Here is a 20,031-nt window from a genome sequence, read left to right as displayed (position 1 = left end):
TGTCAAAAAAACTTGGTGTAAAATGTTAAGTATTTCATGTTGAAATTCTAATTCAGTTAAATATAATAAAAATAAAAGTTTAGATTTATTATCAGACTCATGTGTCGATAGGTGAGGATACACAAATTGAATGATCAATTTTTAATCTATACTATACTCTTAGATTAAAAAAATTTATCATATTTATCAAAAATAAAATTACCTCCGAAAAAACAAAATTAGGGGGCAGTTAAAGGTTAGCTGGTGTCCTCATCAAGATGTGAGTTTGGTAATTTTTGAGAAAATTCAAGGGCTTTTAATTATATCCATAACTTTTTTTCTTATGTAGTTAATGCCACGGATAAACCAGGAAGTTTCTGCACACTTGCCTGAAAACTAGGGACCAGTTTGGACGGATTTTACGAAAAGATCCACTTGAAACAGATAAATTACAACAAGACAAAGCAAAGAGAGGATCATGCGTCTTCGGTCTTCGTCAATGCCATGAATTTGTTTTTACTTATTGCCCCCTCAGACGACTCAAAATTACCTACAGGCTTCCAACAAAACTTTTTTTAGTTTTGTTTTAAATTTTGAAAAATCCAGGGTTGTGTTCTTAAGAATGCATAGTCACGTGCAAATCACGTGACGAAACCCTTGTGAGCTCGTCCACTTCCTATAAAGCCCTTGCTCATCGGAGCTAGAGGAATAGCAAGCAAGCTTCGAATGAGGAGCTCGTGGGTGCTCCGGCGTCTCCGGCCGCTGCTTGCGCCGGCGCTAGAGGAGGAGAGTCGATGGTTGCCGAGAATCCGCCGAGTCTCAACATTGGCCCGTCCCAGCTTCGTCTCTCCGACCACGATGGCGATCGCTCAGTCTTTCTCCTCATCGCTCACCGTCTCCGCTGATCCTCGCAACTTCATCACTAGGATTCGCCCCCTCATGCTGTTCTCCACTGTTGCTTCATCAGGTAATACCATATCACGCACCATCTCAACCTCAATGCTTCTCTTCAACGCTAGGTGTTGGCTCGCAGATGAATCGGATAAGGAAGGGTGGGACATGGAATGGGAGGAAGAGGAATGCGTTGATCCGCAGGTATTTGATCTTTTTTTCCTCATTGATTCGTTGTTTGTTTGGTTGGATTACGGGTTTAGTGATGTGGTGTTTGGGAGAATGGAGTAGGTTGGTGATGGAGGAGATGGAGGTGGAGTGGTTCTGGGAGACGTTGGATGGGGCGCGCGGGCACTCTCAGCTGCTCAAGAGGTTCTTCTTGGAGATTTTGGTAGTGATATTGTGATGTTTGCTTTCAAGGTTTCTCCCAAAGGGTACATCTATGTCAGGCTTGATAAGCTTACAAATTTGTAAGGCTGCTCACTATCTCTGCTTAAATTTCATTTGGTTTTAGGTTGAATCTCTGCTGTTTTTTTAACTTGAAAAGCATGTATTTGGTGTGTTGTTGTCATTGTGACCATCCATGGATGAACATGAACTAGGATTTTATGCTGGACATTCCCTTGTTTTGACTATCCATGGATGAACATGAACTAGGGTTTTATGCTGGACATTCTCTTATTTAGGCTGTGTTAGGATTAAGAGGAGATTTTTTTTCCATGCTTGTATTGTTTTAAATTTATGAACTTTTTTTGGTGCTGGAATGCATCCATATCTAGTTTGTTGTGTGGAATTTGTTGGAGAAGAGAGAAAAGAGTTTGTTTCATGATTCTGTTATTACTTTGAGAGCTTGCAATCAAATTGGGTGGATGAGAAGTAGCTGATTTGGGATGCAAGTAGAAGTGTCAAACATGCATTTACTTTTTGAGAAACATTACAAAAACTGCTCCATTGTAGCTTAGTTCAGTGGATTGTGGCATTTTGGTTCATGTAAGGCTTGAAAGTTTATTTATTAATGAAATGTTCTCTAAAGTTTTAAATTATATAATGGTCTTGTTACACATCTTAGTTACTAGTAGTTTCCAAGGCCAAGCTTGTCTTCCGACTCATAGAGCATGATGGTCGAATTGCTTTCATGTCCCCATTTTTGCTTAGACAATCGTTTCCTAGTGATATTGTCAAGACTGTCTTGAAACTATTTCACCAAGTTTTCCAACTTTCTATTGCATTGATGAGGATGACACAAATTAAATTACACATGGGCTTGCCATATTAATGACTGGGAGTTTGGTAGTTCAAGAATGTCATTTGCCTATCCGAATAAACGGTGTTAATCCACCTGGATGATTGCTCTGTGAATTCCCATAACCGTAATTTTACCTCTCTTTCTTAACAGCCTTCTCAGAGATATATATTCTTGTGATTTTTGCTGGTTGATATTGATTGTTAAAAACCATTTACATCGCATGCCTTCAAGGACCATTGAGTGTGCAAGTGGTGTAAAATGAAACCTGTCAGTTGTGATGATTATACTCTTTTGAATTATGTACACCAAAAACTTCTATACCTTGGACCTGAACGATGAAGTTGCGAGAAGTTTGCGAATTCTCATGAATCTTGGTTCATTTTCAGATATGGATGCCCCAGTATAGAGGAGATTAAAAAATACAATAGTCTATACAAGAAACGATTGGATGAGCTGGGAGAATGTGGTGAGCTACCTGCAGATTTGGCTCTCGAGGTAATCACTTAATGCTTATCTTGTCTGAGATATTTATTAACTTTGGTGTTGTTCCCCATAATTCAATTATGCATGAACTTAACTCGTAAGTTTTTCAAGTTCCGCCTTCATTTCAACTTTATATTTAATGAGGAATTGATTAGTCTCGCCATTTAGGTTTCATCTCCAGGGGCTGAGAGATTACTGAGAATGCCTGAAGATTTGGATCGCTTCAAAGAGATGCCAATGTGGGTGCAGTACAATGAAGCGGATATCGGATCCAAAGACCAGCAAGAGAAGGATGGAGTTTTCATGGTCGATCTAATTGACACTGAAAACAAGCATTGTGTGTGGAAACTAGCAAATGTAAGGGAGAACAAGGGTGAAGCTGGGAAAGGGAGGCCTCTAAGCAGGAAACAGAAAGATTGGAGATTAAAACTCCCATTTGAAGCAACAAAGAAAGTCATGCTATACTTGAACTGATCTTCAAAGAGTTGATCATTTCAGACAGAACAGGATTGAGGTAGGAGTGACATTTTATTTTTGATCTTTCATGTAGCATTGAGATAATTATTTGTTCTTCGTCATTGCACCCAATGCAGTGATAATCAATCACCAGCACATCCAGACAACCACTTTCCGCCTAGCTTGAAACTTTCCTTCCCCGGAGAAACCTGGCCGGGCTAAATGGCTTGAGATCAACAGTTGTTGCCCTACCTTCCAAAATAAGCTCAGCCAGTGCTGCACCAGTGGCAGGACCATTCAGAATCCCCCAGCAACTATGGCCAGTTCCAACATAACACCTCTCAACCCCTGGCACCTCCCCAATCACTGGCAAGCCATCATCACTGCAGGGGAGGAAGCACGCTTGCTCAGCCACCACCTCAGCTTCCCCATCCTTCAAATGGCTTGATACGTTACCGGCAATCTTATGCAACATCCTTATTGACACTGGGTCTGGAACAATCGTCACTGGATCTTCAGGCACCTCCACTTCCTGTGTCATTCCGCAAATGTATACTTCTCCTGGTGCCAGGCCAAAAGAACAAACAGGTCATATCATATGCATTTGATTTCTTTTGATTTTGGAATGTTAATAGATTCGGTCTGTTGTTATCTTTGAGTAAAGTATGCTACATTTTGGTTTTAATTCTTCATCAACTTTTTAAATTTTAGTCTGTGGGCTTTTAATCTTTTTTCCAATTGAATTTTTATATTTATTACTCCATCTTGTTTATACCTTCTATCGCAGCCTGCCACCTGTATTTGGCCACATTGAATCAATAAAATAGAAAAGTCCAACTTTAGAGAGGGTAACAAAGTACAAAACTAAATAACTAAATAAATAAAATGTTTTACATGTTAATAGAAAATTAAGCTCAAGATTCAGAAAGTTAATTATCTATTATCTTAAAAATATAAATAATAATTAAAAAAAAAAAAACTTTTTACCTTCAATTGGTTTCAACTTTCAATGAAGAAAATATTCATAAAACTTCATATTTGAAGTTTCCAATTCCACACGTTGAGTTAGTTAACACTTGACACATCAATAAAAGTAATAATATATTCTTAATTAATTGATATTTCTTAATGTTATAATTTTTTTAAAAAAATATTAATTAATTTGAAAAGCATTTAAAGCATATTGATATTCATTTTTTTAATTAATTAATTAAAATTGCTAATCAAATTAACAATTATCTCACAAAACCAAAAACGCACAGACGAGAGAGAGAGAGATAGTTGTGTGTTACCAGTTGGGCGGGGATAGACCTCGGGGTCGAGCGTTGGGGCGGCCGGCGAATCTTGGTAGCTGAGAAAGAGAGCGTGCGGAGTGATGGCGTCGGCCTCACGGGGCCGCACCACGATGCTGTGAGCTTTGAGCACAGAGATGCCGAACAGGGAGGAAACGATCGACGACCGGCTAGACCATGGCCCCAATGCCAGCACGACGGCGTCAGCGGGGATCTCACGCCCATCCTTGAGAATCACCCCGGTGACGCGACCTTCGATGACCTCGATGCGTGTGACCTCGCCGATGAGGACTTCGGCGGAGGAGGCAGAGATTAGGGTTTGGGTGAAGAGCTGGGGATGGACTTGAGCGGTGGTTTCGGGGGTGCCGATGGTGCGGGGTGATCCAGCGTTGGAGGAGTCGATCCAGGGAGGGAGGGAGCGGGAGGGAGGAGAGGAGTGTGGTTCGGGGTGGATGGAGAGGGAGAGTGCGTGGAGAGGGCGGTAACCGTAGGAGAGAGGGCCAGAGAGGGAGGCGGAGAGGGAGCGGTGGAGGAGGAAGCTGGCATGAGCGAGATGGGAGAGAGGAGGAGCGCACCAGTCAAGAGCGAGGAAGCCACCGGCCTTGCCGGAGGCGCCGCAGGCGATGGAGGAGCGCTCGATGATGGTGATATGGGCGGCGGGGGAGGACGACGACTTTGTGGAGAGGTAGTAGGCGGTGCAGGCGCCGATAACGCCACCGCCGCAGATGACAATGTGAGGGGGGGCGGCGGCGATGACGGCGGAGGGCGGCGTGGCCATGGTGGCGATGATGGAGATGGAGATTGAGATCGAGAGTGGAGAGGGTTTGAACTTTGGAGGAGAAGGAGAAAGGAATTGGGGGATTTTTGAAATAAAATTGGGGGATTATTATATAAAATGGGAATTTCAGTGAGCTGATGTGAAGTGGTTTTTCTTAATTACGAAATGCCACCTCTTGAGATTTTGGTTCCTTATTTTTATTACGAAATTTATTTTTATTAGTTTTTATTATAAATTATAATATTTTAGTTTCTCTACTATATTTAAATCAATGATGTAAATTAAAATTATAAAACAGTAAAAAGAAAATTATAATTCAAAATAAAAAAAAATTAAAAGAGTAAATTTAAAAAATAGAAATTGTTTAGAAAATTATATTATCAGAGTGAAATATATCTGTTGTTAATATTTTTAGAGAAATTATTAAAAAAATTGAGTGATTGTTTTTTTTTTTAAATGCGACAACGAGAGGTATACCAATGTAATAGGAGTAACCCCAATATACACTCGTATCCAGATTATTACTTATAAATTTTATAATTTATTTTTTTGTTTTATTTATATATAATTAAATGTCTTGCATCTTTCATGGATATATAAAGGTTTTTTATGACATTTCCGAAATTATAAATAATAATAATAATAAGTGAGAATAACAAATAGGTTTGCAAATTTTCAGGTGGCAATTAAAATAAAAACCCCTTAAAAACTTTTTTAAGAAGAATAGTTGATTTAATCTTCTGAGTTATCACTATTTGTAACTCAAAGAAGAGTAATTCAGGAGAAATAACTGCATCATAAAAATTCAAAACCTACAAACAGCAACGGCAAACATCAGTATCAAGAATTGATTGATCATGGTTAATATGGCATGTGAAATGGTGAATCAATGGCCAGACTTATAAGAGGACCTCCTTCCATTTTTGCATGTAAAATAATTAGTTCAAAATAAAAAAAACAACACAAAGGAAATTGTAAGATTATACCTCTACAGTTTTGGAAGTGTGTTTAGCTGGAAATGAACCGAAAAAACTGAGTACAAACTATGTCGTCCCTGTACATGGTGAATTAAAGGGTTTTTCGGAGACCATATTTTCATCAAGCATAACCTCAAGAAGTTCGCCGCATTATTTGCAAGCGGAGAGCATTAGGTACATTGTGCCTTTAGATGATTAAGCCAGGTAATTGTAAATCTGCGGATTGTTCTTGTCCCGTTCCAGGTATTCTCTGTCGATGAGGCTCTCTATCCTTTTCTTCAAGTCTGCGGGCTTTATCGGGAACTTGAGCTGGAGAGGATATTGAAGATGTGAGTAAATATCATGATAAATGATCGAGGACACAAAAAAACATTGACTGATTTAAAAGTTACCTGTTGGAATAGTTCGGTTATTAGAAGTGTGTGGCTAAGCACTTTTCTTGTCTTCATAATACGAACTATCGCTGCATCGACCTGCAACAAAATAATGGAATTACATATCTGCATTGAGGTTCCATTGATGTCAATGAAGCTGCTTTTTGTTTATCATTTATTATTACAAGGATTCACACACCCCTGTATCTAAACACCCATATATGCAAAAAAATGCATTTATTATGCTTCCAATGTTTGACAGATGAAAGGTAAAAATTGCTTGCTGCATCACTACGGCCTACGATAAACTGCTGCACGACTGTAATTTTCGTTTCTCACAATATATACAATAAATTTCATTAGTCTTGACAAATAAAAGCATCCTATGTTGGCATTAAGATCTTTGCTAGTTTCATGACTTGTTTTAGGCTGTCTTCCAATAATCTTAATCCATTAGACAAAATTTATCTCATGAGAGTAGCAGGACATAGAAGGAGGAGAGCTCAAATGGCAGTCCACCTTCCCAACCAGTTCAACAAATTCTTAGTCCTCTAAAGCTCTTTCCATTACTCTGAAGAATGTAATGACCAATTAAGGAAATTGGTACCAACATAAAGATCACAATATTCTGTTCAAACTACATCAGATCCTCAAGTTCTCCTACATCTTCCATTTCATTATTTCAGTAGCACTTTGTACTGACACTTTCATCGTTTGAATACCTAAAGGTGTACTACCATATGCATCAAACTACCCCAAAAGCCTTATATCATGAACTAGTGGAGTCAATTAGTCTCTATTAGCTGTCGTGCAGTTCTTCTACTGAAAAAGAACCTCATCATGATCTAGTTTCGATTAGTATCTTCCAAATTCAGAACTTTGTACTAAGCATATACATATAAGCCAGCCAGATGCTTTCTGAAGCAACCAAAACAAACCTGATACTGACGATCCTGGAATACTCTTTCAGTGGTGCTTGTGTTTTCTTCTACTGTCTCCTTCATCTGGATCGCATTCACCTGGCAACTTGATGTGTTAGCTTCAGTAGAACATTTGAAAGCAGATTATCTAACTTAAGAAGATCGCAGTTGTACCTTAATACGATAGAGAGGAGCACTGAAGTCTTCATTAAATACAAATGAGTCACCATCCTCTACTTCTCTTCCTTTTGGGATCTGTGATGCAGCCAGAGTTCATGCTAAGAAATGTATCTATATCAACTGACAAGTCTATGAGTAAGGAGTTTACCTTCTGGAGCACACGAACTTTGCCACATGCAAGTGACTGCAAAGTTCTCCTCAGTTCCTTGTCATCAATTCCAGTTGAGTCTTTGATGTCTTGAAAACTCAACTTTTGTGTATCATTGAACAACATTAAAACAACAGTCTGAAATACGAAGTAACAGGAAATAATTAGACAACCAGGCCAAATAAAAGAAATAAGGTTATGGGCAGAGCAATGACAGACCCACCTGGAATAATGATACAGCCAATTCCTTTTTACCTTTCGGAAATTCTGCTTTTAGAACACAATGGCCTAAGGAATTTTGCCACATCAACCTTCTACCACTGTACTTACTCAGATAGAACTCTTTGAAGATGTCCTGCAGCAAAGCAAACACAGATAGGAAACATGACTTGGAAAGTATATTAAAAGGGATAAGTTACATAATTGATGCTGAGCTTAATTGCCCATATAGGCTTTGCCCTAACCTGATACACATTGAGTTCATGAGGTAGCCTAACATCCATGGGAGGGTATGTTGGCCAGTACCTACAAATAATGTAAGTTGTGAAAAGCTAGTTTCCAAGGGAAAAAAAATTAGCAACAAGAATAACACATATTACTTCTATCAGCAACTTAAATATAAAAAAACTGGAGCAGTTGAATGTTGCTCAAAGGACAGAACTAAACTCACCCTGTTGTTAGAACATGAACACTCATCTCAATACCAGTTGGAAGTTTTGTCCTGGCCTGGGATGACTGCTTGAAGGAGTCATTTATCTCTTTCGACAACTCAATATCCTATAAATGTGTCAGTTTATCTCATAGTCAAAAATACACATAAAAGGATACTGCTGAAGCACACCAATAATAAAGAAAAAAGGCATACGATTCCAGAAGGATATAACTAATTAGATTTAAGTCCCCCGCCATTGCAGATTCGTTACAAGAGAGTGAAGGTTACTTGAACTAACAAAAGCCCATCCCCACTAAATGCAGGTTTGCAACAATAGCGAGGCCCATAGGTTACATGAACTAATCCAAAATCCCATCCCCACTAAATGAAGGCTATTAAATGAGTCCCCTTTTAACAATTTGCGACATTAGCATAGTAATATTAAGCCTCAGCCGCACTGCTTGCCAATTATTCACTCTTTCAGTATAACTCTTTCAATAACTGACAACACATACACTGAAGGCAGTGGTTGATAAGGCTTCACAGGAGAGAATGATCTATATGTTTTTCGAAATTTATATTAATAGCATAGCATGTTCTAGTTGTGTAATATCTGTGGACGGTCAGTTCAGTTCCTAAGTGGATCACATTTATTAAATGAAATTAATTTTCAGCACACGGTCTTGGGTATAAGATATCTAATAGTAAATTTAGATTGGTGTACATCACATAACAGACTAATACAGTATCTACTCAAATAAGGGAATTGCCACCGTTCATCAAAAGCAAATTAAAAGAATGAAATTATTCAAGGAGATTGGTCATGCAAGAAGGGAAATGCAGCGCATTTAATTGGATTAAAAGGAGAATGCATTAGTCTCAGTAAACATGATCACAGGAACAACATATGTTCAAGCAAAAATGTAAGTATGAGATGCAAGTATTTCTTGTATGGAGGGGATTGCTCATATAAAGTAGGAATACAAGTGAATGAAACAGGCACTGACTTGCGCAATGTTTTTTTAAAAAAATAAAGAATAAATTGCCTATCTAGATGCACAAGACCACCACAAACAATGGATGACATAATTGCATACCTTAAACATCCCTTCAAGTTTATTAGTAAATTGGCTCCCACACTCAGTCTTGAGCTGAAAAACATACAATTCTAGTGGTAAGTAACATAGACAAAACTTCTCACCCAAAGGGTTGCATCTTACGGCCAACATTTGGTTGACTGCATATGGAGAAAAATCACATACTTTTGAAATCATCGACTTTTCTGCATCTATAGAGGCACTTTTTCCCAACAACAACCTTTTTGCAAGATCTTTCTTGTAAAATGCCTCAAAAACATCTTTACCCTGCAATGTCACAAGAAAGAGTGAAACGTGTTCCCTATCACTGTTGCTATGTTTAGCTTTAGCAGAAACACATCTATGTAAGTAAAATATGAACAGTAGTGCTAGGAGCACTGGTATTTGACAGGAAAAGACATAATAAAAACAGATCCAATTTTGTAACAATCATTAAATCCTTTATACACCGAATATTGTGAAGTGGCTTACTTGAATAAATCTAAATAAAACCAAAACTTTATCAAGTGTACTCTCCAACTCTTCTTCAGATGTACCCTTGTTACCAGCACGTAGCTTCTCATCCAAAAACTTGGCAATCAGTTCAGCTGGTCTATTCTGTAAAACAAAAAATGCTATTAGATAATTGACCGGTACAAATAAAATTTGAACATAAGCCAAAAAAAAAAAATATTTTACCAATCAAAATAATCTAAACTAATTCGGCATGCAAAAATTATTCTTGTACTGCTATAAGAAAACTAATAGAAACAGAGCAATTAATGATGATCTGAACTGCAATTAAGTAAATAACGGAGTAAGAAAATTCAGTCATTACTCTTTAGTGTAGATTAAGGTATGTATAAAACACAAACCTTAAGTTAGTGACAAATTTTGCCACATTTTGGCTCACCAACATACAGCAGCAAGGTCTCATTTTTTTTTTTTTATTTGTTATATTGTGCACTAGGCATCTCTATGTATATCAGTACTTGAAATCTATACGAGGTGAACTTGTAGCCCAGTACTTCTTAGAAATTAACCAAACTATAAACAGGAATACCTAGGAAAAAATAATCATACTGAAACCTCAGTTATACACTGAGCTTTCTGCCTCATCATATTGTCTTGAATCAAAGTGAAAAGAAAATAACAGAAGACTATTAAGCACCATTATCATTGCTGACCATTTAGATAATCAACGGAAACTATCTTGTCTACATCATGGTATCTGATTATCCAAAATGCAATTACAATGCCAAATTTGCCAATGAATCCCTCACTATCATTCATTACATCAGCTTGTGTAAATAACAGAAGACTATTAAGCACCATTATCATTGCTGACCATTTATATAATCAACGAAAACTATCTTGTGTACATCATGGTATCTGGTTATCCAAAATGCAATTACAATGCCAAATTTGCCAATGAATCCCTCACTATCATTCATTACATCAGCTTGTGCATATCCAAACTTTTCTGGAGTTCAAGATCTCTATTAACTTTGAGATTGATATTTTTTCACATATCATCACTTCAAATATTCAGTAGCAAAGTAACAAGAAAAACAATGAGAATGGCAATCAAAACTTTGAGGAGTTCCAAAAAACCTAGAGTACAAATGCAAATCTCAAAGAGGGATAACAGTGTGCGAACATGTTTTCATTCATTGGAAAGAAAAAACCAACAAATCTAACAAAATGATAAAAACCAGAAAAGGGAGAATGCAAACGAATTTGGCATTAAAGAAATACTCAATGTCACAAACCTGACGCAGATTGATGAGATGCTCAAATGCATCCTTTATGGTATTTGAAAAAGCTTCATTTCTGGAAAAGCTTTCTTCCCATATTTTGTCAAGAGATGCCTTAAATTCTAATAGAGAGGAAACTAAATCTTTGTCTTTCTCCTCATCCATGACAAGGCTCTGTCCAGTACCACGGATGAATGAGTTGAGGGCTTGCCTCAGTAACTCAAGAGCATTAACCCTTAAGAATAGTGTGTACATTCTTTGAAGGTCTTCAATACGGTTCGCCTCCATAAGCATTGTGAACCCCTGAAAATCATATACATCAGTAGCATGTAATAAACTAAAGGGAAAGGCATTTCCAAAATACAGGTCTGAAGTAATGTGATCATGTGATAAATTACCTTGTCAAGAATGGAAGAAGTGTGCCGTTCCAGGAGTTGCTTTTCCGCAGTTGCCACTAGTGGCTTTCTTGTATTTGTGTCCAAGTAGATTAAGCATCTTTCATACTCCTCATGTAACCTTAGCTGCATTTTTTTAGTCAGACATCCTTTAGAAGTTTGGAATTTGTGGAGAGAGAGCAAGAGCGACAGGCGCACGCACACACACACACACACACACACAGAGAGAGAGAGAGAGAGAGAGAGACCTCCACATGTTTCAAATAGTCTGGAACATCAGACTGTTGCATGTACTTCAGACCTTCAGATGCATAAAATTCAGACGTACATTCCAAAAAGGGTTTTTCAAAGCTTTCTACATAAATTCCTAAGGCAGTAAACATCTTCAAAATATGATTAAGCAGTGTCCTGTCAATTGCTTCACCTAATCTGCTCCATAAAAAAATTTAAAAAAAATCAAATCAATCCTTAATAAGTGAAAATTATTTTGTACCATTGGTAACTAAGCAATATATATATATATATATATATTCCTTGGGTCCATATGAAATCTTGATTATACGTGGTAGTTATATGAACTCAAAATTTCAACATACCTCTCCTTCTCAATCAATCCTAGAAGACCAGTAACAGTCTTGTGCTCGACTTCTTGAGACAGGGAGAGGTGTTTACGGAACAATTGCAAGCCCATATCCCACAATGATCTAACATTTGGATTTTGCTTGACATAGGTCCTATCCAAATATAAGGCTATGCCACGGATCATCAACATCTGATCACAAAAATCCTGCCAACATTTTTCTACTAGTGACAGAAAAACAACCATATCAGGGCTCTGGCCAACCAATGACTGAAGTGATGCTGATATGTGAACTTCACATTCCTTCTGAATACGTTGGTAAAGATTTCCCCCCATCTTATGCAGACAAAGGTTACTGACAGCCTATCATGTAGTATTAAAAAACTTAATTTTCAACCAAATCATGAAGCCCTCAAAGAAGCTTACACCAAAAAATACTTACCTGATAGAGCTTTTCAGAATCACAAGGATCAGGCCGCTTCAAAAATATAGAAGTAATGGCAGATTTTAATGTTGCCCATGTGTTTTCTTCAAAATTAGCAGGCAATGTCGGCTTACCTGAAAATGAGAATAATTTCACACCAAACAAAATTAGATGCGTAAATCACATCGAGGACAAAGATAAAGAAGTTACCAAACCAGCCTCTCTAACATGCAACTTTGCTATGTAGTTGCTTTGACTCATAAAAAATACTTCTTCAGAAACTATCATAATCAACTATGTAACAGAAGGCTCTTATCAAAAGAAGCAGTATAATCTGTAATAGTTCAGATGAAATAAAACAGTCCAAATACTCAATATAACCTTGGCTCCTAAGAAATCAAACAAACTTCTCTGGTACTGCAGTCAGAAAATACAATTGTTACCAACCCTAACTGACAGTTTGACCAGGGAAGGAAAATTACTACAGATGAACATCAGAGAAGAGATATGAAGAGTCAAGGTTATTTTGAACAGCTGTCTCTTTTACATGAATGATAAACCAAAAAGAAGATTAGGGTCGCTGTCCCTTAAAATGTAAATTGTAAATGTCTGGCAATAAAAATATATATATAATCCACAATATCCATTGTAAGGAGGGCTTACTTTCAAATATGAACTAGCTGACAAACTAAATTAAAAGTTGTAGAAGCAAAATTATTATAGTATTTTTATCTAGTTCTTTTACTTTGAAGTAGAATCAGAATATATATGTTTGTGAAAGCAGACACCAGTTCAAGTACAATATCATACAAAATACTGCTTTCAGGATAGAGTATTCCAACTGAATTTGCATTTATAAGGCAGAGGTTCTTTTTTTTTTTTTAAGCCAGAATAATCTTGACAACACACCAAAAGTGACGCTTACATGACCTATGCCATGTAAACATGACAAACCTCCTGATGGATTTCCTAAAGTTCATACAAGTGTGGAGACATAAATTAAAATTAAATGCACAACAAAGGTGTAAAGGAATACACAAAGCAAACTAAGAGAAACAATGTCATTACGAATATCAGGAGAGATAATGTCACTCTTATCATATACATTTAAAGAGTAATTAATACCCTCAGTGCTGGGAACATATGTTCCTTTATGAAAGGTCATAGCTATAGACCATAAGAAGATAAATCCTCCCATTCAGAATATAGTTTGCCACTTGGTTAGCATTTACCAGATGAACTTCAATCATATAACAGGGTGCCCTCAAAACAGTATGGCATCAATATTCGAGTAGTGGACAGCAGGTTATAAGCCAAGAAAATAAACCCTTTACTTTCCTGATCTAAAGAAATAAAGGTACAGTTATGTCAGAAGATGGGGCATAGATAAACTTCATTTCCATTGCATTTCAACGAGACTGGGACCATTGAAAGCCTATACTGTTCTATTTCACCAGCAAAACATTTAATGGCTACTTGAGGAAAAGGAATATCCTATACCACTGATTATCTAGAAACGCCCTCGGCAATATAGCCGTTAAACTATTGGCTTGAAAAAAGATATAACAAACTGATCAAAAACCCACAATTAGATTTCTAACCAACCTAGTCAAAACCCATCACGATCAAGAAGAAAAGCAAATCAAACAATCCAAACAATTGGATAACATAAACCTAAATAATTACGGGGTAATAACATAATTCCACATACATACAAACATTGAAGATCCAAAAATATTACAAGATTATCTCCTACTGCAGTAGTAACCCTTGATCGAGGAGAGTCACGGATTCAATTCAAACAAGAAGAATCAAGGAACAAAGGCCTCACCTTTCACAAGCTTGATAACCAGCTGCTTCTTCGCCGATGGCTGCGGCGGCGTGGCCTTCTTCCTAGATAGATTCGCGGCGACACCAGTGGTCGCGTTGGCAGCCGAAGTCGCATCCTTGAGCTCATCCTGATCAACCAGCATGGCATCCTCGTCCTCCTGTATGGTCGCCGGGTGTAGCCCGTTCTTCTCGCGCTCGACGGGTGCGGTTTGAGGCGGCTGGGACTTGACCTTCTTCATGGGCTGCGACGAGGAGGAAGAGGCGGCGGCGGTGGCGGTGGAAGAGCTGGAGGCGGACCGCTTCCCGTGAGTCATCAATCGCGCATCCTTGCGCGTCGCCGGCAGCGTTCACGGCGGAGATGTGGGCGAGATCGGGAGAAGGGGATGAGGGCGAACGGTGAAAGATATATAGAACCAAAGAAAAAGAAAAGAAGAAAAAACTCATTTTTATGTTCAATTTTTTCAATTTAACCCTTGGATTAGACTATTTTGCAAACTAATCCCTGTCTTGAATTAAATTTATAAAGTTGTTTTTCGTATATACCCCTTCTAAAGTAGGTAATTATGTATACGTATAAAAAAGAGACGATTTTATCTTTTTAAAAAGAACGAGGGGTTTTTTTTTTAGAGAAATTTAAATTTAATGTTGGTACTTCATGTCTTGGCGAGGTAGTGTAATAATATAGTTAAATAAAATTATTATTATTATTATTATTATTACTAGGCATTTTCTCCGGTTTTGCATCAGAGTTTTTAAAATTTTGTGAGAAATTTTTAATATATTAAAAAATAGTATAATTAAATAATTCCTACTATAGAAACTATTTTATACCTTAGATTTTAAAAGTTTTATGAACATTTATTACATAAATAATTAAGTATAATTAATGTTTTTCAATTGTTAATATAAAAATTTAAATGTTATAAAAAAATTTAAATTATTCCTTAGAAATTAATTACATATGTTTTTCTTTAAAAAATGGTTTATAATTTTAACAGTTAAAAAAATGATTTTTTTTCATTGAATCATTTTTTTTTACCCCTCATGTCAAAAATTGAGAATAAAAAAAGACAACAACCGATACAATATGTCATTCTAAATTACAATAAAAACAAGCACAATAGAGAAGACAAAAAAATAGACAAAATATAACAACACAAAACCCTGAGACACCTATGAAAAAAATTTGAATGCACATATTGAACTAACTTTCTAGTAACTATCCTCCTATTATGATTATTTGGGTCAATTCAATATTTTAAAAACTTTAAATTGTATTTTGCTGTCCAGTTGAATTTTCTTGTCAAGTCTTCTTTGTGCCAAGAGTTACAATAATCTATGGTAGAAATATACAAATAATTTTAATAATCATTGGAAAAACAATATATATATATATATATATATATATATTATAGAAAACATAAGCATTTTTTTAGCAAAAAATTTCAGGTGCCTGAATTATTTAAACACTATGCAGCTAGTTGGGTAGCAGAGGGTCTCTTTTTCTTATTCAAGATTTGATTGTTTCAAGGGTTTTTAAAATAAATTTCTATTAGGTTTTTAAATTAAAATAGAAATTTAGAGAAATTGCATGGGTAGCCAATAGCCATATATATAATTTATGAAATGATGATATTGAATTTTGTAATTAAGAAAGAAATAATTCAACTTTATCATCAAATATAAATACCAAAATTGCATTTAAACCCAATATTTTAAAAAAATAATTAAAAAAAAAAAACCGTGCATTCAAAGGACTACGCGCGAAGAAGCTCGCAAACCCTGGGAAATCCCCAATCTGGAGAGATGGAAGCAATCGATGTCGACGCCGGCGATGGCGATCACTTCATCTCCCTCGTCGAGGCTGCGGAGGCCGAAGCCCTCTCCAAGCGCCCGAAGATCCAGCAATCCCTCGAGGGCTCATACACCGCCGCACTGCGCGGTAGCCGTAGCTCTCTCTGGCAGAAGCAGGAGGAGCTGAAGCATCTTCACAAGAAGCCGAACAACCCTCCTTCCGGATTTTCGGTTCCTACGTCTGGTTCTTGCTTTAAGTGCGGGATGACTGGGCACTGGGCTCGGGACTGCGGATCGGCAGCAGGAGGAGCAGGAGGAGGTGGTGATTTGATGCGGGGAAGTGTTGACACTGGTCGATCTTCGGCGGAGGTGGCGGACAAGGCTTGCCCGTGTGGGTCGGGGAATTGCTTGGTTCTCGTCTCCAACACAGCCAAAAACCCGGGGCGCAAGTTCTACAGATGTCCTGTGAGAGAGGTAATTCTTTTAGGGTTTCTCAGTTTCTGATCCTTTTCCTATGATGGATGAATGTGATTGATAGCTTAGTTATCTAGGGTTTTTCTATGGAGGAGAGAAGATGCTAGTGAAGAGAATGAATGAAAGCTATAATAGCTAGGTAATTCGACTTCCATGATCTTTGATATGTGACTCCAAGCATATGCCAAACAGGAACTTGGAAACTGATTAAAAAACCAAGCTTTGATCCTAAAGAGCGCTGGCAGCGTGGTACCTGTCAAGCCTTTGCTGAGTAATAATGTTGACAAGTCAAATACATTGAAAATTCACTTACGAGTGGAAGTTTAGATTTTGAGGAAGTGCCACTAATTACTCTTGAAATCTTATCCGCAATTCTATGAACCAGTCCTTATTGAGTGATGATGTTCTGAATTTGTGTTTTTGTTCTTGTGCAGTTAAATATTGACTGGGGTTACAAGTGTAGAGTATAAACATTTTGCTTTGGTGCTGATTTTTCACCGTTTATTCTTCCATTCTTTTAATTCATGTTTTTTATCTTGCACAGGAGAATGGAGGCTGTAATTTCTTTGAGTGGTGTGATAATCCATCACCAGCAATCCGTACTACAAAGAATGTTTCTAGTTATCCATCCAATTCTTCAGCCTCAAAGTTTCCATGCCCCTGCGGTGCTGGCCCATGCCGAGTGCTAGTTACAGAGACCGGAAAAAATGTGGGCCGACAGTATTACTGCTGCCCCAAGACTGACGTATGCATATACTCATCATATACCTTGTCTGTTTATAAACTTGTTTCTTGTGGTTATGCTATTACGGGACAGTTCTCCTGCATTGTCCAATGCTGCAGCACTTTCTACCACTAACTTCTGTTATCATGTTGCTTAAATCTAAAAAATTCAGAAAGTTAATTGAATCGATTGAAACAATGTCATTTAAAATGTTTTAATCTATTTTTATCAAATCAAGTACCCAACTAACTAGCTTATTTTTTAATTTTCTGTTTTTATAACAAGTCATAGCTTTGGTCTTCACATTATATTCACACAAATTTTGTGGTTTCCTTCCTCAAGTTGTTTCATTACTTTGTACATCTAGTGATCTACTTAAATTACAAGCTGCCACATGGCTGCTGATTCCAGTTCCAAATAGGTTTGGTAGCTCATTTATCTTCAAGTGATCTGTACCAGTGAGTTTCAGGATGGACTGAAGGAGTTGGAATTGTTCCTCTTTTGGCCACTGCAATTTTTTACATGTGTTTCCATATTTCTACGTGGAAAGTTTTAGGTCTTCAATGGCTCTGTGCTATGTATTTATTCTTTTAGTGTAGGAATATAAGTCTTTTGCTCCATGCTTGCTATTGGCGTATCGTCATTTTATTACTGGCTTATGGTAATATGGCATGCTCATAAATTTCCAATTTGAGGTTGTACAGCCTATCTTCTCAAGACTAGATTACACTTTAGGATTATTGATTAATGGATGTAGAAGTATGGTGTTTAGGAATCTAATGTTAGTTTTGGTTGTTTTTTACTGTTTAGGATACTTTTGTCAAACTACAGGTTCTTTTGTTGGATATAGGAATATTAGTTATTTGTTGGAGACTTTTAATGATTGAATAGAATTACCTGAATTATTTCTTCATAGGTGTGGTACATGATTAAAGGAGAAGTTTAGTAAACAACTCAGGGTTTGTTGGATTTGTACCCCCTTTAAAGAAGGAAACATTTATGATATATATATATTCACGCGCCAATATTTACTTAACCATTCAAGAATGTGATATTCAGACTCAATTAGTCATTAATTTAAGGAAAGTTATTGCAAAGACTGTAAGTCCCTTAACCAAGATAGGTGGCTTCTGGTCCTTCTGGACATCTTTTACAAGCATACATTTGAAAAATCTGTTTGTTATTTCTACATGCTCTATTTCACATCTATCTTATAAATGCCTTATTTTTCTCTCTTTTTTTAATCATTGAAAAATATGTAATTTTTCTTTTTCACCTTGAAATTGATAAAGGTTATGCATTTTTATCACTTAAACGAGTCCATCCTTGCTTAATAAGAAGGAAATCACTAAAATTGTTTACAAAGTTGTGATTCTCATACCTGCAATAATAAATCCTTAAACTTTTGTCTGTTTTTTCTGCATTAGGGTACATCGTCATGTGGCTTCTTCAAATGGTGTGATGATCAGACCTCAGCCACCAGCCAGCGCACATTCTCTACGCCGTTAGACAACACGAGCAGTCAATTTTCAGGTGGAAGAACTAACTCCTCTTGCTTTAAATGTGGGCAGGAAGGGCATTGGTCTCGAGACTGCCCGAAACAATCATCAGATTCCTATTCTAATGGAAGACCAAGCCATGTTGATTCATCAAGCTCAGGTACTTGCTTCAAGTGTGGCAAGACTGGACATTGGGCACGAGACTGCTCCATCAAAGAAGACAATACCGGTAAGGCCAACAAACGAACTTCAAATGCTTTCCAAAGCTCATATCGCCCGAAATATAAATAGAATATGTAGCTAAGCTGTGTGGCATATGACTGGTTAAAACTAAAATGTCATCAAACTTTTATCCTACATAGTTGCTTTCAATGTAAATACTACAAACATGATGGTTTTGAGTTGTTATCAGCATGGCTTTGATTGGCTTAAGTCTCATGCATATATTGCTTGTTTTACTGTAGTTGCTGCTACTCATGCTTTGATATTTCAATGTGCAAATAGGCTGGCTTGCAGGTTTTTTGTTTTGTTTTGTTTTTTTTTTTTTTGTGTGTTTTTTTGGTTATGGTAATAACTGGTAAAATATGTTATAGATTTGTTATTATTAGGTTTCAAATGAAAACTCTGTGAGAGATAATCTTCCTTAAATGTCCATAACAGAACTTTTGGTTTCTCAACTTAATCAAATCAAATAAATTTGGCATGTGTATATGTGCACACTTTGTGTTACAAACTACTACCAAAATAAAATAGAGGTTTAAAACCCAAACAAATGTAAGCATGATATATATATATATATATATATGAGTATAAAATTATATGCGATAAAAAGAAAAACTAATAAATTAAGTCAACAGGATTATTATGCGTCTCAGAGATAAAATCTAAGCTATAAGAAAAGGAATATACTAAAACTAAATAAAAGCATGATTATGTTCCTTATCATGTTTTGATTGCTCTAGTTGACTTGCATAACTTTTCATGAATTTTGAGCTTTATATAACTCTGACTCGATATAGAAATCAATTAAGATTTTAAAAAAATAAAAATAAAAAGTGAATTTATCACCTAAAACATATTAAAATAATAATTAAAAAGACAC

General features: G+C 36.7%; 4 protein-coding genes across 4 annotated transcripts; 2 read left to right on the top strand and 2 right to left on the bottom strand.

Moving 5' to 3' along the window:
* Positions 1-695: 695 nt before the first annotated feature.
* On the top strand, positions 696-3,334 carry LOC120267087. The gene is made up of 6 exons (XM_039274784.1): positions 696-946; positions 1,013-1,074; positions 1,162-1,340; positions 2,503-2,611; positions 2,768-3,113; positions 3,193-3,334. The coding sequence occupies exons 1-5, from the start codon at positions 706-708 to the stop codon at positions 3,071-3,073; spliced, it is 897 nt and encodes a 298-aa protein (XP_039130718.1). The 5' UTR covers positions 696-705; the 3' UTR covers positions 3,074-3,113; positions 3,193-3,334.
* Positions 3,120-5,207, bottom strand: LOC120267086 (putative oxidoreductase TDA3). Its single transcript, XM_039274783.1, has 2 exons — positions 4,348-5,207; positions 3,120-3,616 (listed from the first exon to the last, which is right to left on the bottom strand). The coding sequence occupies exons 1-2, from the start codon at positions 5,123-5,125 to the stop codon at positions 3,234-3,236; spliced, it is 1,161 nt and encodes a 386-aa protein (XP_039130717.1). The 5' UTR covers positions 5,126-5,207; the 3' UTR covers positions 3,120-3,233.
* A 994-nt stretch (positions 5,208-6,201) lies between these two features.
* On the bottom strand, positions 6,202-14,848 carry LOC120266997 (cullin-4). Its single transcript, XM_039274673.1, has 17 exons — positions 14,440-14,848; positions 12,627-12,742; positions 12,201-12,547; positions 11,853-12,033; positions 11,608-11,730; positions 11,225-11,512; positions 9,945-10,070; positions 9,639-9,740; positions 9,474-9,527; positions 8,395-8,501; positions 8,189-8,249; positions 7,948-8,079; positions 7,725-7,862; positions 7,571-7,651; positions 7,415-7,495; positions 6,495-6,575; positions 6,202-6,411 (listed from the first exon to the last, which is right to left on the bottom strand). The coding sequence occupies exons 1-17, from the start codon at positions 14,750-14,752 to the stop codon at positions 6,298-6,300; spliced, it is 2,445 nt and encodes an 814-aa protein (XP_039130607.1). The 5' UTR covers positions 14,753-14,848; the 3' UTR covers positions 6,202-6,297.
* A 1,326-nt stretch (positions 14,849-16,174) lies between these two features.
* Positions 16,175-19,456, top strand: LOC120266409 (DNA-binding protein HEXBP-like). The gene is made up of 3 exons (XM_039274035.1): positions 16,175-16,706; positions 17,251-17,451; positions 18,858-19,456. The coding sequence occupies exons 1-3, from the start codon at positions 16,245-16,247 to the stop codon at positions 19,218-19,220; spliced, it is 1,026 nt and encodes a 341-aa protein (XP_039129969.1). The 5' UTR covers positions 16,175-16,244; the 3' UTR covers positions 19,221-19,456.
* Positions 19,457-20,031: the final 575 nt, after the last annotated feature.

Source organism: Dioscorea cayenensis, chromosome 8 (assembly GCF_009730915.1).
Source record: "Dioscorea cayenensis subsp. rotundata cultivar TDr96_F1 chromosome 8, TDr96_F1_v2_PseudoChromosome.rev07_lg8_w22 25.fasta, whole genome shotgun sequence".
Taxonomy (NCBI): Eukaryota; Viridiplantae; Streptophyta; class Magnoliopsida; order Dioscoreales; family Dioscoreaceae; genus Dioscorea; species Dioscorea cayenensis.
This window is presented reverse-complemented; position numbering and strand designations above follow the sequence as displayed.

Excerpts from the sequence above, each read along its gene's own strand:
- LOC120267086 (XM_039274783.1), bottom strand. The coding sequence starts at position 5,125 with ATGGCCACGCCGCCCTCCGCCGTCATCGCCGCCGCCCCCCCTCACATT. Across the intron at positions 3,617-4,347 it reads GGTCTATCCCCGCCCAACTG|GAGAAGTATACATTTGCGGA; the intron begins GTAACACACAAC and ends GCCTGGCACCAG.
- LOC120266997 (XM_039274673.1), bottom strand. The coding sequence starts at position 14,752 with ATGACTCACGGGAAGCGGTCCGCCTCCAGCTCTTCCACCGCCACCGCC. Across the intron at positions 9,741-9,944 it reads TTTTATTTAGATTTATTCAA|GGTAAAGATGTTTTTGAGGC; the intron begins GTAAGCCACTTC and ends GTGACATTGCAG. Across the intron at positions 7,496-7,570 it reads CTCCTCTCTATCGTATTAAG|GTGAATGCGATCCAGATGAA; the intron begins GTACAACTGCGA and ends TCAAGTTGCCAG.
- LOC120267087 (XM_039274784.1), top strand. The coding sequence starts at position 706 with ATGAGGAGCTCGTGGGTGCTCCGGCGTCTCCGGCCGCTGCTTGCGCCG. Across the intron at positions 1,075-1,161 it reads AGGAATGCGTTGATCCGCAG|GTTGGTGATGGAGGAGATGG; the intron begins GTATTTGATCTT and ends AGAATGGAGTAG. Across the intron at positions 2,612-2,767 it reads CTGCAGATTTGGCTCTCGAG|GTTTCATCTCCAGGGGCTGA; the intron begins GTAATCACTTAA and ends CTCGCCATTTAG.
- LOC120266409 (XM_039274035.1), top strand. The coding sequence starts at position 16,245 with ATGGAAGCAATCGATGTCGACGCCGGCGATGGCGATCACTTCATCTCC. Across the intron at positions 16,707-17,250 it reads ACAGATGTCCTGTGAGAGAG|GAGAATGGAGGCTGTAATTT; the intron begins GTAATTCTTTTA and ends TATCTTGCACAG. Across the intron at positions 17,452-18,857 it reads ACTGCTGCCCCAAGACTGAC|GGTACATCGTCATGTGGCTT; the intron begins GTATGCATATAC and ends TTTCTGCATTAG.